The sequence below is a fragment of the Cariama cristata genome, unplaced genomic scaffold (genome assembly GCF_000690535.1).
Source record: "Cariama cristata isolate BGI_N322 unplaced genomic scaffold, ASM69053v1 scaffold20461, whole genome shotgun sequence".
Lineage (NCBI taxonomy): Eukaryota > Metazoa > Chordata > Aves > Cariamiformes > Cariamidae > Cariama > Cariama cristata.
In genome coordinates, this window is record NW_009600072.1 from 3,584 (window position 1) to 19,444 (window position 15,861).

Below are 15,861 nucleotides of genomic sequence, written 5' to 3' on the forward strand. Positions count from 1 at the left end.
CCCTATGATTTATTTGCCTGAAAGAATACTTACAGAAGCTCAATAAACTTAAATGGTACAATTCAAGTGACTTGTAATTAAAAATTGACAGCTAAATCATACACAGACTTCTGTATGATTTACAGGAGTACAATGCCTTTCACGAAAAATATTTCAGTATATTCCTGCTTATGCCATGAATAAAACATTAATCTTACTGGGACTGCCAGAGAAACTTGAGACCATCAGGATTGCTCCTTCTTTTTTTGTGCTTTTGTTTTGTTTTGGTGGCGGTTATTTGAAGTCTTGTGCTCTTGGTGTTGGCTCTCCTGATCTCTACTTTTACGTTCAGTCTCTCCATCTCTTTCTCAATATGCTTGAGGTTTGGGCGTTAGTAGGATTTTTTCTGTGTTGGTCTTGGGGGTTTTTTGGTGTGTTTTGTTGGTTTTCTTGGATGGTTCCCCCCCACCATATTTTTAGGTACTGTCATCTGTAGGCAGTTCTTTTCAGTGGCAGCAGCTGTCAGAACTAAACCTTAGCTTTAGATAGGTTTTCCTGCATCCAAATTAAAAATGCCAACATCTCTTTCACACTTTGCTTTGTACTAAACACTTAGCAAGGTGTGCAGGAGCTAAAATGGTTTTCTCCAGACCTTTAATCCTTCCTCTTCCTTGGTCGCTTTGGATAATACTGGTTATGGCTCTAATTGATTATGTCTTATGTTTGACTTTTGACATATCTGTAGGACAATGTATTTAGGCTACAGCATGCCATACTCTTTCCTTCTCATACATATGGCTAAAGTTCTTCTGAAGACATTTATCTTGCAAGTTCACAAAAACAATTCATTTTTTTTCTCTGCCCTTGGCAGATGCAAATTTATCCCGCTCTTATCTATTGAGAGCACTGCCATGAATCGATTCTTCTTGTTTATTGCTCTATCCATATCCATATGACTTTTTCATGAAGAAAAATACAATATGAAAATCATTCTCAAAATGGTCTGTTTCTATTGGCCTGGTTGTATTTATTTCTAAGATGGAGAGAGTGTAAAAGTCTTTGTGACTAGAATGAAGAAGTAGGAGGATCTAATAGCCTGCGATAACCTTGAGCAGCTGACTGACTTCCTATGATGATAAACCCTGATGGGAAGCTAAGTAGGGCCTGTTTGAAAAACAGACAAATGAAACTGAGCTGAAGGATTTATGTAAGCTTTGGCACTGAATCAAAAGGGGTTGAGTAGATGCATACCCTCTTTATAAAATAAAGTTAAAAAAAAAAAAAGAGTTGTTTTTTTTAAATGGCTATTGATAATTAGGTATAAATGCTAGATGCTAAGATTTATAAACACTGTTTAAATAAATCCTATGTTTCTTGTGGTTTTAAGCTTTGTAAGTATGCTTTCAGTTAGCAGCACGCACCTTCCTTGATCTAATTGCAGCTGAGCGGGCACAAAGTGAAATTCAGTGAAGTGACATATGCATAATCTGTGTGTCAGCTGGTACAGTATGTTCTGTTTGATATTTACTTGGTGCACTACTCTCACATTTCAAAATTCAGTCAACAATAAACACTAACATTGCTCTCGTGCTCAGCATGTCAAGCAGTAGAAGCTCCATGTTAACGTACCCTTTAGTCAGGAACGTGAGGCTGTGCAAGTAGGTTTCTGACTTTGAGGTTACTGCCATGCTTGTCATGTGGAAGAATTAAAAATAACTCCTTGTAATGCCAATCTGGTTTAGGGTTAGGGATGGAAATAATCATGTCTAGTAACATATACTTGAAAGAGAAAAGCAGGTTCTGTACTTTTCCTTTGAAGCATTTCAGATCTAGGTAATGCGATGATATCGTGTTTTTGCATAAAATCATACCTGTTCATATTTTTAAAGCTGAATTGAACGTTTGGCTTGCAAAACCACAGTGTACCCACAGTGTACAATTTTGCATTTTGAATAAGTTAACGTCTTTGCTATAAATTCTTGTCTTTATTTTTTTTCTTCTGAAACGTAATCGGTACACTATATAAATTGGTACTTTAGCTTGTAAGTGAGAGGTGTCTTGTGACAAATTCCTTCAAATGTTTAAAAGCGGGATTAAACTTGACTCAGCTTCTGGAAGTCTTTCAGACTAAAATAGGCTTTGTTTACTAACTGCGTGTGTAAGAAGATATTTAATGCTTCAATAATAGTTAAAACAATCTCCCGGATTTTATAAGTGAAGCTGAACTTTTAACATTTCTGCACTTTCTACTTTTAATTCATATGTGATTGATTAAAACCATGCAGAAAGGCTTAATTAACTTCCACATACATAAAGTATACTCTCTGAACTTGGATTTGCTGCTGGTATGTATTGTAAAGTCTTGCGTACGCTTCTTAGTTGGCTGCTTTTTATGAATTTATGTTTCTTAGCCATAAACCATTCAAAAATTTACCTTTAGTTATTTTTCTTCTGCAGGTAATATTTGTCTGAGTGCTGTTATGGTGCAGGGTATTGTTCTAAATCATTACTCCAACTAACTGGAGTTAGGCAACTGTTAAAATACCTGTGTAGAGGTACTATTCCTAAGCTAGTTTTAATTTTACACTTTGAACAGTTGCTTTTAACAGTTGTTTGAAATAGAAATAATTGAACTTGATGTTGCATTTAAAATAGTACTAATGTTGTATTTAAAACAGTACTTACACAGGCAAAGAGTTTGCCTCAATGCTTAATAAATATGTTAATGTCTTTTTCTCTTAGATAAAATTATACTGAAATGTAAGCCAAGTATGTTTAGATGGGCTGTTGTAAGGAAAGGCCTTCATAATGTGAATGGAGCGTTGTTGAAGTTAGCAGATACCTGTGAGGGATTTGTCCTGTTTCTGCGATTGCAGTATTTAGGCATGGTTTTGGGAGGCTTCTGGTATGATGGGTGAATCCTCCTGCTCCAAAAGATCAAGGTTAAATAATGTGGTTGATTATAATTTGAAACAATTACTTCCTATTAAAGAATTGATCTCTGGTGATTGGACCTTGTGTCAGTACGTACTGCTCTCTTGGTATGGGCTTTTCATGCTGTTTTTATTGCAAGGATAGAGATAGATTGCTTACCTCCAGAGAATCCAAATGTGGCAAATATTTTGATTATCACCATGTTGATGGCATAGTTTGCTTTTTTTATTCACCGTGTTAACAGAAGGAGTACTGAAGTGTTCGTAGCACTGTAGCAAAAACTGTTTGAAAGAATAAAGCCGCTAATCTCCATGTTCTGAGTGATGAATGCATTATGTATAGGTTTTTTTAACTTTAATACTTATTTCCAATTACATTTTCCCTCAGTTGTTAGGACTTCCAGTACAGTACATAGATCTTTTTTTCTGCTTCAGGTACTGCTGTTATATCTGGCTGAAAGGCATTATGCTGTGACTTCCATTGCATTGAGGGTGGTACAGATACTGAATTTTAGGTAGTTCTGATAGTTTATTTTTGCCTAGCATTCACGGTTAATTAAAAGTAATCAATGAAACTGAAAAAGAACATCTCAGTTAATTGAATATCATCTCCATCCTGATTTCTAATATTTCAGTTTGGTCTTTGATCCTCCTCTTCCTTCCCTCTTTGTATCTTTGCTCAAGTGTTTCCTTCTCAATTGCTTAGTGTCATTAAAACACATACACATCTTTCCAGGAAACACTGAGAGGATCAATAGAGTAAGTGGAGTAAAACTAATACAAACTGATGTAAGTAATAGGTTAAAATTCATGCTGTTATTTCTGTTAGGAAAGTCTGTCATATACGAGACATACCGCCTACATGATATTTTCAGTTTTGCAGCCTGTGTTTTTAAAGGTGAGAAATTATTTTGGGAGAAGAGGAGAAAATGCACAATTAAACATTGTATGTTTATAGGCACTCTGAAAATGAAGCCTGCTTTAAAAGAAGTGAGGTCTTTGGAATTAAATTATCTAAAAAATAGATGTTTGCCAATTGCATGAAATAAAAATTTTTAGAATTTTCAGCTTATTTACTAAAAAAAACCATTATGAGGTTTCTTAAATTTTCTCATGTTGGAAGGGGGAGAGCTTTAGTGAAAGTGTTCAGAAAAGTACTACAAAACCGAGGCTTGCTCATGCAGTGTAAGTATGATCTGAAGATCATCCCTGTCAGAGGGCACTGGAGAATCTGGGCCTTACTTAAGATAAAATATTTGCTCAAATTGCTTTGGTAAAGTATCATCTTTAGCTTATGAAAAATAATAATTTACTGCAAGTAGTGCATTCATGTTATAATGAAATTTTTTAATATGTGTATATGCACCTGGTATATATTCATCTATTTTTTATTCTTTATGCATATGATGCTGCTATACCAGACTTCTTTTCTTTTTAATAGCAGATTTTAAGATGAGCTCTGATAACAGAGAATGGTTGCGTAGATCATCTCTGATTTGCTGCAGTTATTTTATATGCAACAGATCAAAGAGGGATTTAGAAGCTCTATTCTGATTTTAAGTAAATATAAACCAAAAAAAGTTAATACGTAAAAATTTAAATAGAATGAGTTGTTTTTTCACTGTTTCTGAACTCATTTCTGTATAAGTAAAACAGAAAGGAAGATATACTGCTATTTATACATTGAAAGCATATGCATTTGTTTTGTTTTTTCAACTGACATTTTGAAAAGGAGTCTGTGAGGGATGCGAGGTAGGCTTTGTTTGTCTTCTTATAGAACGTGTTTTTATGCATGCAGATAAGAAAATTAGTATGCAGCTAATGGTATTTGAGTAATACAGATTATTTTATGAATGCAGTGTACTAATGATGATAGACCCATAAGGTCACTTGAGATCTTTGCAGAAACAGTCCTAGAGGATATAAAATAAGACTTTAAAAGGAAATAAACATAAACTTTTAAACTGTTGTTATAAAAATGGATTGTTTTCCATATACACATGTATGTTTAAAAATACATGTATTGTGACAGCTTTCATATTACTATATGTAATTACTGGTTATTTTTTTGCCCTTCAAAGTCAAAACAAGCATATAGGTCAGATTTGTAGGTCAGTCAATGCAGTTTATTCAGAAGCTATTTTTGAATTTGCTAAGCCAAAACAGAAAACCACAGTATAATTCCTAGTGTTATTCCATTACTCATGAACTGACTTACAGAAGGACTTAAAACTGGTGCTCAGAAGTAGTCTTGTAGCTATGATTACATGGAGCAGGCATGCTGGGTCTTAAACGTCATGTTTTCTCAACCTGCTTATAGGTTAATTATCTTTGTCATCTTGACAAAGGATGCAGTGATCCTGCAGTGCATAGTCATTTTAATTTTCCCCTCCCCTTTCTGAACTTTAAAAGAGGTTTTGTCCTTCCTGTAGCAGCTAAATCGGGTATTATATAAGCAATTGTTGTAATTGTAACATCTGCATTGACCTTACGGAAAGTATAATCAATATTAATGCAGGTGTTGAGGAGGCTAAATTTTTGCTTGATGGCCTACCTTATAAAGGTGAGGACTGGAAATAGACACATTTCAGAATCCATGTAGAAAATTGAGAAGGATACTTGTTCAAATAAATACATATTCTGTTCTTCCTTATATGCATTTCTTTTTGCTAATTGTTGCATTATTATTGCTTTGTGCTAAGAAGTCCATTTGGGCAGTCTCATAATAATTTAATTTACCACTTAATAAAGGAGTAAGTTTGAGATGCGTATCAGCCGTAGCCTCTGTTTTACCCAAGGCTTTCTAAGTCAATAACAACACTGCATTTGTCAGGACAAGAGATGAATTTTTACTGTGCTCTGGCTTCATCCATGTTGGGATGAAGGAGATGACTGGGTCAGTTTGTGGATCTTGCACAGATCCTGCGGGAGCCAAGTTGCTTTCATCCTTGTGAAAGAAGGGGCTTGTCTGAGTGCTTTTAGCAGCCTTCTGGCGCAGAGGGGCACGGGGCAGGACTACAAGTTAGTACTCACCCTGGAAAAGTGTAGGCAGGAATAGGAATGTGGGGCAGGTGGTAAGGAGAATGACATTCCTTCAGGGAGGGAAGGGAGGAAAAGCTGAGGTGATGGCAGAAGCGCAGGAGCTTTTGATAGAGAGTGTAGGCAGGGCATGGGGAAGTAGAAGCAGTGGGCATGGACGCTAGTGCTGGGTAGTCCAAGACACTGATCTTAAAAGCAGAGCACAGCACTTTGGTAAAATGCCCCAGTGAAACATCTGATCATTTATTTCACGAGAAACTTCACTTAAAGGAAAACTGAGATGTATGTCTTTACAATATGACACAAGTCCAAAGGCTTTTTTCTTTTTGACGATGGTTTTACCAGTTGATGCCCATCTGTAATTGGCATGGTGGTCACGGTCTTTGTATGGGGGAAGAATAAAGATAGTTGTGTTTCAGAACTGGGCTTACAAATCATCTTCCAAATGTGGTCTGGCTTAAATCAGAATTTTAAATTCAGTGACTTTGTATTTCAGGTTCAGAAGCCTTTTGGCAGGGTTTTGCCCAGAGCTTTTGTTAAAATATTTTGTTGATTTCATTCTTGCGATGTTTATCTGTTAAGAAGTAGAACATGCTTTTAAGGCTATAAACGTATAAACCTGTGTGTTTTCCAGGTAAACTTGTATTTGCCTGTAAAACTTGATGATCTGCCTGCCTTTCTTTATGGATTTTTTTTTTCTAATTTTGTTTTTAACATTCTGGTGTTTGCCTCTGCGTGGCAGAGGAGGCGCTGGCAAGGGTGAGATAGGAGGTAAGAAGAGGAGGCATTATTTGAATACATAAAGGATGTCTAGTTTAATTTAGCCAGTTTCCAGGCTTGCATATGGATATCATCTATTCTTCTGTCCGTGAAATTAAAACATTTATTCTTTGTTTAGGAAGTCTAAAAGGAGAACCCTACTTATGAAGAGATGACGTGTAATGTCCCAGATAACTCGGAAGCTTGTGCCACTCCAGACGCTGACCGTGATGACGAATGGGCACAGGAACACCACCGACTGGGAACTTTTGTTGAATTTCCACTTGGCTGTCCGGTTTCAGCATCAGCACTAGCACAAGCTGGCTTTGTTTATACTGGAGAAAGTGACAAAGTGAAGTGCTTCAGTTGCCATACAACTGTTGAAGGATGGGCGCCTGGGGATTCTGCACTTGAGACACACAAAAAGCTTTCCCCAAATTGCAAATTTATTACTGAATCTACTTTTCTGGAAAATAACATACATCCTCCTTCCCAGAACTACCAGCATAGAACTGAAAATGGTTCCAGCAATTCAGCCCTCCCAGGTACTCTGGATGACCCATCTGATGTGGAGGCAGATTACCTTTTGAGAACTAGGCAGGTTGTGGATATGTCAGATAATTTGTATGCTAAAAACCCTGCTATGTGCAGCGAAGAGACAAGACTAAAGTCTTTTCACAACTGGCCCCCCAATGGCCAGATGACACCAAAGGAGTTAGCTAATGCTGGATTCTATTACACAGGTGTTGGTGATCAAGTGGCATGTTTTTGTTGTGGTGGAAAATTGAAAAAGTGGGAACCCAGTGACAGAGCTTGGTCAGAACACAAGAGGCACTTTCCTAAATGCTTTTTTGTCCTGGGCTGGGATGTTGGAAATGTTCCAAGTGAATCTATTCCTGCTATTCCTGCGGAACTTGCGGACAGTGGTCTGAACAATGCACAGCATCCAATGAATCCATCTATGGCAAAATATGGAAGACGTTTACAAACATTTTTAACTTGGATATATCCAGTTGACAAGGAGCAACTTGCTGAAGCTGGGTTCTATAGCATAGGTAAGCCAGACCTTAAAATGGCTAGTATCTTTTGCAAAGAAATTTTATATGAGTGTCTTTTTATGAAAAAATAAGCATTTTTTTACAGCATCCAATGAATCCATCTATGGCAAAATATGGAAGACGTTTACAAACATTTTTAACTTGGATATATCCAGTTGACAAGGAGCAACTTGCTGAAGCTGGGTTCTATAGCATAGGTAAGCCAGACCTTAAAATGGCTAGTATCTTTTGCAAAGAAATTTTATATGAGTGTCTTTTTATGAAAAAATAAGCATTTTTTTATTCTAATATAGAATGATTTGCCAGAATTTCTTTACTCTGTAAACTATTTTTCATAGTTCTTGTGTAAAATGATATACAGTATATCAAGTATTTTTAGTAGCAAAGTATAAACTTGGCCATAAATTCATTTTTAGCAGTAAAGCATCAAAGTGTATTTTCCTTGCTTGCTAAGACCCTCGTAATACATCTTTTGCAATGACAATTATTGAAGTTAATGATTTTTTTAAAATGAAGTGTTGTCCTCTAGGTATCTACCTTAGGTCTAAGGAGTGGGCTTGTGGCCTGTACAGAAGCCTATGAAGAAGACAATCCAGGTTGTGTGCCGGTTTAGTTAGTTAACACGTTTGCATTATCATAGCACACAGACACCTGAAACTAGCAAATACCATTACCACCTACAATAAAAGCTTTATGAAGACAGTGACTCCAGAGCTTTTACTCTTAGACATGTAGTGTTTGACTTGGATGAGACTCCCAACATCTTTGTGCGTTGGTTTCCCAATTAGATTGAATTGAATGGTGCCATTAAAGCTCTTCGAAATTCTTCACTGAGGGATGCTGTATGAGTGCAAAATATTGCTCTTATTAGGTCACAAAGAAAGGGAGATTATCTGGGATAATTTCTTGCTCTCATCTTAATTGGCTTCTCTCTTAGTAGCTCTCAGAAGAACTCTTTCATCTGATTACATTCGTTTTACTTATGGCTATAAATAAAACCTTTGATATAGTAGAATAACCCAGTAGAACTGTTTTTATTGATTTCTTGGATTCCTGAAAGTACCTAGCTTCTCACAGCCAAGTGAGATCTGTATTGTGGAGGTGCACTAAATGGGCACCAGTTTATCAGACCCAATGGCTGTTCAAGTGATTTCTGTGAAAACTCTGTGTCCTGTGGCCTGAGAATGATTTAGCTCTGTAGGAAAAAATCTGTCTGTACCCCCTCTCATTTCAATAAGCACAGTATCTAAGCAGTTTCTGGTGCAGTCTTTGATTACAGTAGGCAGAGTGCTAGGACAGAGAGAATGCAATTTTTCCTAACATCTCAGTTGGTTATGCTACTGCTGTGTAGAGCAAATTAATCTTAATGGTGAAATGGAGGACCAAAAAGACATATAAACATCCTTAATTCTTTGTGGTAGGCTACTTCATGGCTTGTTTACCAGTGGATTGAGCTATTTGATAATAGATTATTTTTAGCTTTCACTTTTTATCTGTGTAATTACTTGCTGAAATAAAATGCAGGAATATTTAATGTGGCTCTTACTTTGTGTTTTTTAAGCTCAAGTCTCTCCTGAACATTTGTTTCAAATCATATGTATTATGTCCTCCTTTAAAATGGAAAAAAAACTAAATGGAGTTACATTTTAGTTACAACTGTTATTAAAATCATTATTTTTTTCTTAATAATGTAACATTTTAGTTGAAAACTTCACTGTTACGCCTACTAGAAGTATGTAACTTCAGTCTCATGTGTTTCCTCAGGTAATGGCGATCATGTTGTGTGTTTCCACTGTGGTGGAAGATTGCAAGAATGGAAGGAAAATGAAGACCCATGGGATCAACATGCCAAATGGTTTCCTGGGTAAGGTATTGTTGCATGTCTGAATCTTATTTACAGTACGTTACATTTTAAAGACAGAGCATACTAATAAAGGTTTCAGAAGGTTGACTATGGCTTAATGTTGTTTAGATTTATGAAAATAACTTAATTTTTTTTTTAGTTGCCCTCCTCCTTCATTTTTGTCATGTAGGCACCAAAGGAATATCAGTTATCTTTCATGATTTATGGTTTTCCTTTTCAATAAGTAGAAAAGATTTGAAGGAATGTTTTGCATGAGGTCCTTATTTTTGTTGTTCCATTTGTTCTACCTTCTGTAATCCTGCTATTATACATATAATCATCAACATATGCTTTAATGTTATATTGGAGGCCTCAAAAGAGCACATTAACCTAATGTCTTCTTTGAGAGATAGGAGGGAGTTGTTCTAAAGTGAGTGGGAAAGAGACCTAAATCTCAAGAGGCTGAGGGCACAACTAACTCATGAGCAATGATCAGTCTGAAAGGTTGCCCTGAAATTGTAGCTTCTGAATAACTTTAATGTTAAGTCACTGTTGTTTGTAGGTCAGCTTGTTTGTAGGAGTTATTAAAGGGAAGAAAAGATTTCTGTGTCTGGATTTAACTGATGTCTCAGCTAGCAGAATCGGGAAGTTTTGTGAATACGTATCTGATTCCACCCCCCCCCCCCCATTATCCAAGCGCTACATTCTAATTCTGATTTTAATAGCTTCATGCATGCCAAAGTTTGGAACTTATATCAGGATACAAAATGACTAAACTTCTGTCATGGTGCAAACAAACCTGAAGAAGTCAATAGTGGTATTGAATTCAAAACACACTTCTGCATAATTTTAAAGGATTGAGGATTCCAGACCCAGAAGAAGTTTTTAGAAAGACTGCCAATTTTGTCTAAAATCTGCCTTGAGGAAAGGAAGAATAGTATATGACTCATTTTTTCTTACAGGTGAATAAAAACTGTCCCAAGTACAAAGACTTAGTTACTTGTATAACATTGATAAAATCAATGTCTTTTGTGTGTTTGCTGCCAAGCTGAAAGTTTTGTATTTATGCATTAGCTCATCCTTTTTTTCAATAGTGGTACAGGCAGCTTTTAATTAATTAGTCTCTGCCGCCTGAAAGAAATGCCATTCCAAGTTTTTGGCTTGGTGCAGTGAATGGTTCAGACGCATTTTCTTCCTACATTTCACTTCTCCTTGTGTTGGTTTGATTTTGGTTTAGGTTGCTTAAATTGTGTCAGATTTGGTTACTTCCTCTCAGATCATTAACTGTCTTATATGGAGTTTTTGTTTGCACATAACTTCATTGGCAGTCAATGTCCATGAACTGCTGAAGGTGAAGTAACTGCTGAAGCTAGAGAACTATTGTTGAGGAGTTATAGCATTCCCTAAATCTTCTGTTAGGGAAGAGCTCTGCCCAGTGGCTAGGACTGGTTGGAAAATAGTGAAAGAAAGCACATAAGGCACTTGTCTGACCAGTGACTGCTTTTCTTTGATTGCAAAAGACTTAAAGAACCAACATTTTAGCATAATGTTTGTTTCTATTGGAGTCTTTGCTTTTATAAACCTGTGGCATCAGCCGTCATGGCCAACAGCTCTTTAGCTTTCCGTTTCACCAAAAATGTGAAAAAGATAAGTACTGCTGAAGTGATTAAGATGTTTTTAGAAACGTTTAAATGACATTACTGATGTAGACTAAACATTCAGAGATTTCAAAAGCAAGTGTTCTATATGATGTATGAAATGTATCAAAACTTTCCAAAGTTATGTAGTCAATTTTTGTTTTCTGCTTATGCAGTTTTATTATAACTAAATATTTTCATTTATAGGTGCAGATTTGTGAGAAAGGAAAAGGGGCTAGAATTTATAAATAATGTTCACTTAAGAGATGGATGTAGGGATTCAACAGTAAGTGTCTTGCTTATTAATTAAATATCATTTTTTAAAATAGAAAATAATCTTAACATAATTTTCATATGAAGTTACTGATCTAATTATCTGCATATCATTTAATCCTCCTGCTGCTTCTTTCATTGGCAGAAAGTGAAAGACATCAAGCTATGTTTTGATTCTGTCATTCAGGGTTTATAGATCTCACAGTTCTCCTTAGTTGGGTTATGGATCACAGGAAGGGTACCTTGTGTATGTTCTATATTTGGTACTGAACAAGTGCTATTTGTTTTATAGCCTGGGAACCTCCAGTCTACGATGAATAATTTCCTTATTCAAACATAGTAGATAATTTTTCATTTCTTGTTGGTAGAGCATTGTTAAACTTGTGTGCAGTCACTAAAAAGTAAAACCAATGTTATTTTAGAATTCTTCCATAGACTAAAAATCATGTACGTATGATTATAGCAAAGATGGCTTAAAATGAAAATTTAAAACAGTATGAGAGACATAACAAAACACTGATCCCTTTGCAGTTGTTCAGAGCAGATTTAATAGTTTTAGTCAATAAAATAACTGAGATCAAATAGCTATTTTCTGTCTTGTAACTGTATAGGTTTCCTTCTACCTTCTCCAGAATTGTAATTTTTTCTGTTTATATTTTACTTTTAGACAGAAGCTGCTGAAGGGACAATACTTCCTAAAGGTATCTGTTTAGAAAAAAAAACAAAACAAACAACCCCTCCTATTTTTGAATATCCATATTTGCATATATAGTAAAGGAAATGGTTAATTTAAAAAATAACCCAATTATATTTTTAAATAAAGCATGACAGGCAAACTGTTGGATGATACTCTTCCATTGCTTCATCGCTTCTAAAGAACTGCAGAATGAATTTTATTTCTCTTAGGAAAATCTAGTCATGGTTGCATAAGTATTGTAAAGTAAAGATTGTAAACTGTGAAAGAAGTATGTATAGGATTCAGTCTTACTTTTATAGCTAGTAAGCATGCATCAGGTATTGAATGAGTAGTGCTGTGGGATGAATGTTAAAGAATACTGAACCGAAACAATCATTGTTGCTTTTCATGGGGCAAGAAGAGTTGGTCTGTTAAATGGCAAGGACTAGGAAGCCGAGAAAGCTTAAGTAGCATGTTATATGTTCCAGTATTACACATTCCAGCAATGTTTTTGACAAATGCCAAGCAATAAAAAGACAAAGCGGTTATGGGGTAGTAGGAAGACGGTCAAGCAACTTCATCCCAGCGAATGACAGCTGTTGCTGTTACACAAAACCTATTTTGGAAATCTCTCACGCTGCTCATTTATGAGAGTGTAAATTAGGTGAAAAAATTTTGCTCTTTGAACAATCTTGTTTTGAAAAGACAAAGGGGGAGGTCCAACAGGCTGAAAAATGGTTTCCCAAAGTAATGTTGTCTTACTGTGGATAGGCTGGATTGCTTGATTGTGCTGTGTTTTGGTTTTGTAAATTCAAATTACTCACTGGTTTCTCTCAACATATGTATGATTTTTTTTTTTTCCCCTGAACTAAATTACAATTAATGTAATGTTACCAAATACGCATCTATTGTGCCTTGGAATTTTGGATGAATTTCAGTTACCATTCAGTTATGGAATTTGTGATGTTAATTATCTAAGAGATTTTATTTAACAAGTTGAAGTAGTTGATTTGCACAGCAAATCTAGGGGAGACTGGGAAAGCTAGGATGGAAGACATCTCAAATCCACAGTTTTGGGTGTTTTGACAATGCAGTTTTTACAACTAGCAAAATTCTCAAATTGGAAATACGGTTCCTTTGGCTAGATATTTGCAAAGGTGTCTTAGAGTGCTATAGTGAATACTGTCCAATAATCAGATTTATATTTGTTAAATTATTGTTTTGTGGTGTGTTTTTTTTTTTTTAATTTCTTGTTTTAGATGATCTCTTACAGAATCCTTTGGTACAAAGTGCCATAGACATGGGTTTCAGTTTGTCTGAGATTAGGAACACCATGGAAAAGAGACTGCAGATGTCTGGAGAAAGTCACACATCTGTTGAGGATCTGGTAGCAGACCTAAGTGCTCAGAAAGAAAATACAAGGGAAGAACAACCAAATGAAATTCCAGTTGTGCAAGATGAGCTTATTCAATTACAAAACCTCTGTGTGTACTTTCATATCAGCTCTTTATTCTGTGAAATATATCTTATTGTTATCTGTTTATTCTACCCTCTGATCCAAGTCTTACCTAAGGGAAAGTTACAGTATTGTAACTTAAAATTCAAGTGATTTATTTTTGGAGATCAAAAAAAAAAGCTGAACAAAGAGGGTGTTTAAATATTTGAGCATAGTGGCATTTAATAAATAGAATCTATAAAATAAGTAGTATTAATACCTCAAAAGTGTATAATACTGAAATAATAGTCTAGCATGCTTCTGGGAAAGGTTATACATGCTACTAAAAAGCCAAAACTGTTGTGACAATGACATGTAAAAATAAAAACAAGAATAATTATAGATGTGGGGGTCTCTGGTGGTAAAATGAAATAGACACAGTAACTTACTGTCAAATATTCAGTATACTCAAAATGAAAAAAATCTTAGTAGGGGATTATTTATTTTTCAGTATAACATTTTGCACGGGATAGAAGCATTTTCCTTCTTGACCAATAAGAAGTGTACTTCTAGGTGGTGTTTCTTTCAGTTACTTGTGTTCCAGCTATGCTGGGACATGCAAGTTATGCTCAGAAAGCCATTGTGATACACTCTGCAAATAGACCAAATCCAAGACTTCTAACTCGGGAGACTTGTAGTTTAAGACAAGCGTATGGGTGGATTCATAGGGTGGGAAAAGACTATCTGGTTGGCATGATAGGCAGAAATCTTAACAGCCTACTCTTTTTTAATAAGATTTTTCATGGACATTATGGGGGAAAAAGAACTTGCAATGAAGATGGACTTTATTTTTGTAGTTGGCTGTGCAGAGCTTTCCCTAAGTGGCATGGGAAGGCGTTTGAAGTTTGCATTTTCAGATGGGGCATACTGGAATAATAAAGAGCTCATGTACGATGCAAAATTGATTCTTTCTGTATTACAGACTTGTAGGCTTTTGAAGTATGGACATTTTGAAAATGGAGGCAGGGAAGGAAATCACATCCTCATTCTTTTGATTGGGGAAATTCTCTGGGAGAAAAAAAAAAATCCAAATTACTTAACCAGTATCAATGAGCCTTTCTTTTGCCTTCTGTACAAGTTTTGGGAAAGTTGTCAATGGGAAGTCTGTGAAAAGAATAGTTCCTGATTGAAATATGCATATTCTAAATTCTATAGATACTTCAAAGTCTTGCAAATATAGATAGCTGAATTCCCTGCTTGCATTGGCCTGGCAGATGTAATGTGATGGGGGGCGGGGGGAAGAGGATTCCATTCTGCAGCTTGGTTTCCTCTCTTGTAATTTTTTTTTTTTTTCTTTTTAAAGGTATGACCTTTAAATCATATGAAAAAAAACATTGTCCTTGTTTGTAAACAAAAAAGAGAGAGATTCAATGGTACTAAGTATGTTAACTTCTTTTTATGTGTTTATTTTCCTTAGATCTCAGTACTGAAGAGAAGTTAAGACGCTTGCAGGAAGAAAAGCTTTGTAAAATTTGTATGGCTAAAGACATATCAATTGTCCTAATTCCCTGTGGTCACCTAGTTGCTTGTAAGGAATGTGCTGAAGCACTTAATAAATGCCCTCTGTGTCGTACAAATATTATGAAAAGACAGGAAATTTTTATGTATTAGTGAAATATACAGCACTGTGGATACAAACGTTTCCTGATTTATTGCTTTAAATATCTGTAATGTAATGTAAAAAATGCAGTTAATTCCAGGATGTAATCATATGGCACTATTTAGATTTTTCTGCTGTCAAACTCTACATACATTTTAACATCTTAAAAAATTATTTTCCTTAAGTGAACTTGTTGTATATAAAAACCAATATTGAAAGGCAAATATATATATTCTGCAACTTAAGTTCATAGACCTGATTTGGGAAAGCCTAAGTAATACAAAGCTTTATTTATGTGTTCATTCCTTTGCTTCAGTTTGGTAGGACTCTGTATGACTGAAGTTTATGCAAATACAGTTGTATAAAGGCTCTGTCCCTATATAAAATTTGTAAATAAGTACATTAATTTTATAAATTATTATATACATGTATATTATATCTGAGATTTTAGCTTCCCTAAAATTGAAAATGTTGGTTTTTTTCTGTAACTTTGGTTGTGACATAGTTCGGAGAATATGCATAAACCTGCTGCTGTACTGTTTCATGTTATGTTTGCTACTGCTACTTTG

At 35.4% G+C, this 15,861-nt stretch overlaps 1 protein-coding gene across 1 annotated transcript; it reads left to right on the forward strand.

Annotated features, from left to right (window-relative positions):
* Positions 1-6,854: 6,854 nt before the first annotated feature.
* On the forward strand, positions 6,855-15,303 carry XIAP (X-linked inhibitor of apoptosis). The gene is made up of 6 exons (XM_009709922.1): positions 6,855-7,765; positions 9,533-9,632; positions 11,456-11,534; positions 12,189-12,222; positions 13,457-13,681; positions 15,110-15,303. The coding sequence occupies exons 1-6, from the start codon at positions 6,883-6,885 to the stop codon at positions 15,301-15,303; spliced, it is 1,515 nt and encodes a 504-aa protein (XP_009708224.1). The 5' UTR covers positions 6,855-6,882.
* The last annotated feature ends 558 nt before the right edge of the window (positions 15,304-15,861 follow it).

What these genes read in the sequence shown, in the direction of transcription:
- XIAP (XM_009709922.1), top strand. Translation starts at nt 6,883, where the DNA reads ATGACGTGTAATGTCCCAGATAACTCGGAAGCTTGTGCCACTCCAGAC. An exon ending in CATGCCAAATGGTTTCCTGG is followed by an intron (nt 9,633 to 11,455) that starts GTAAGGTATTGT and finishes TTTCATTTATAG; the next exon opens with GTGCAGATTTGTGAGAAAGG. An exon ending in ATGGATGTAGGGATTCAACA is followed by an intron (nt 11,535 to 12,188) that starts GTAAGTGTCTTG and finishes TTTTACTTTTAG; the next exon opens with ACAGAAGCTGCTGAAGGGAC.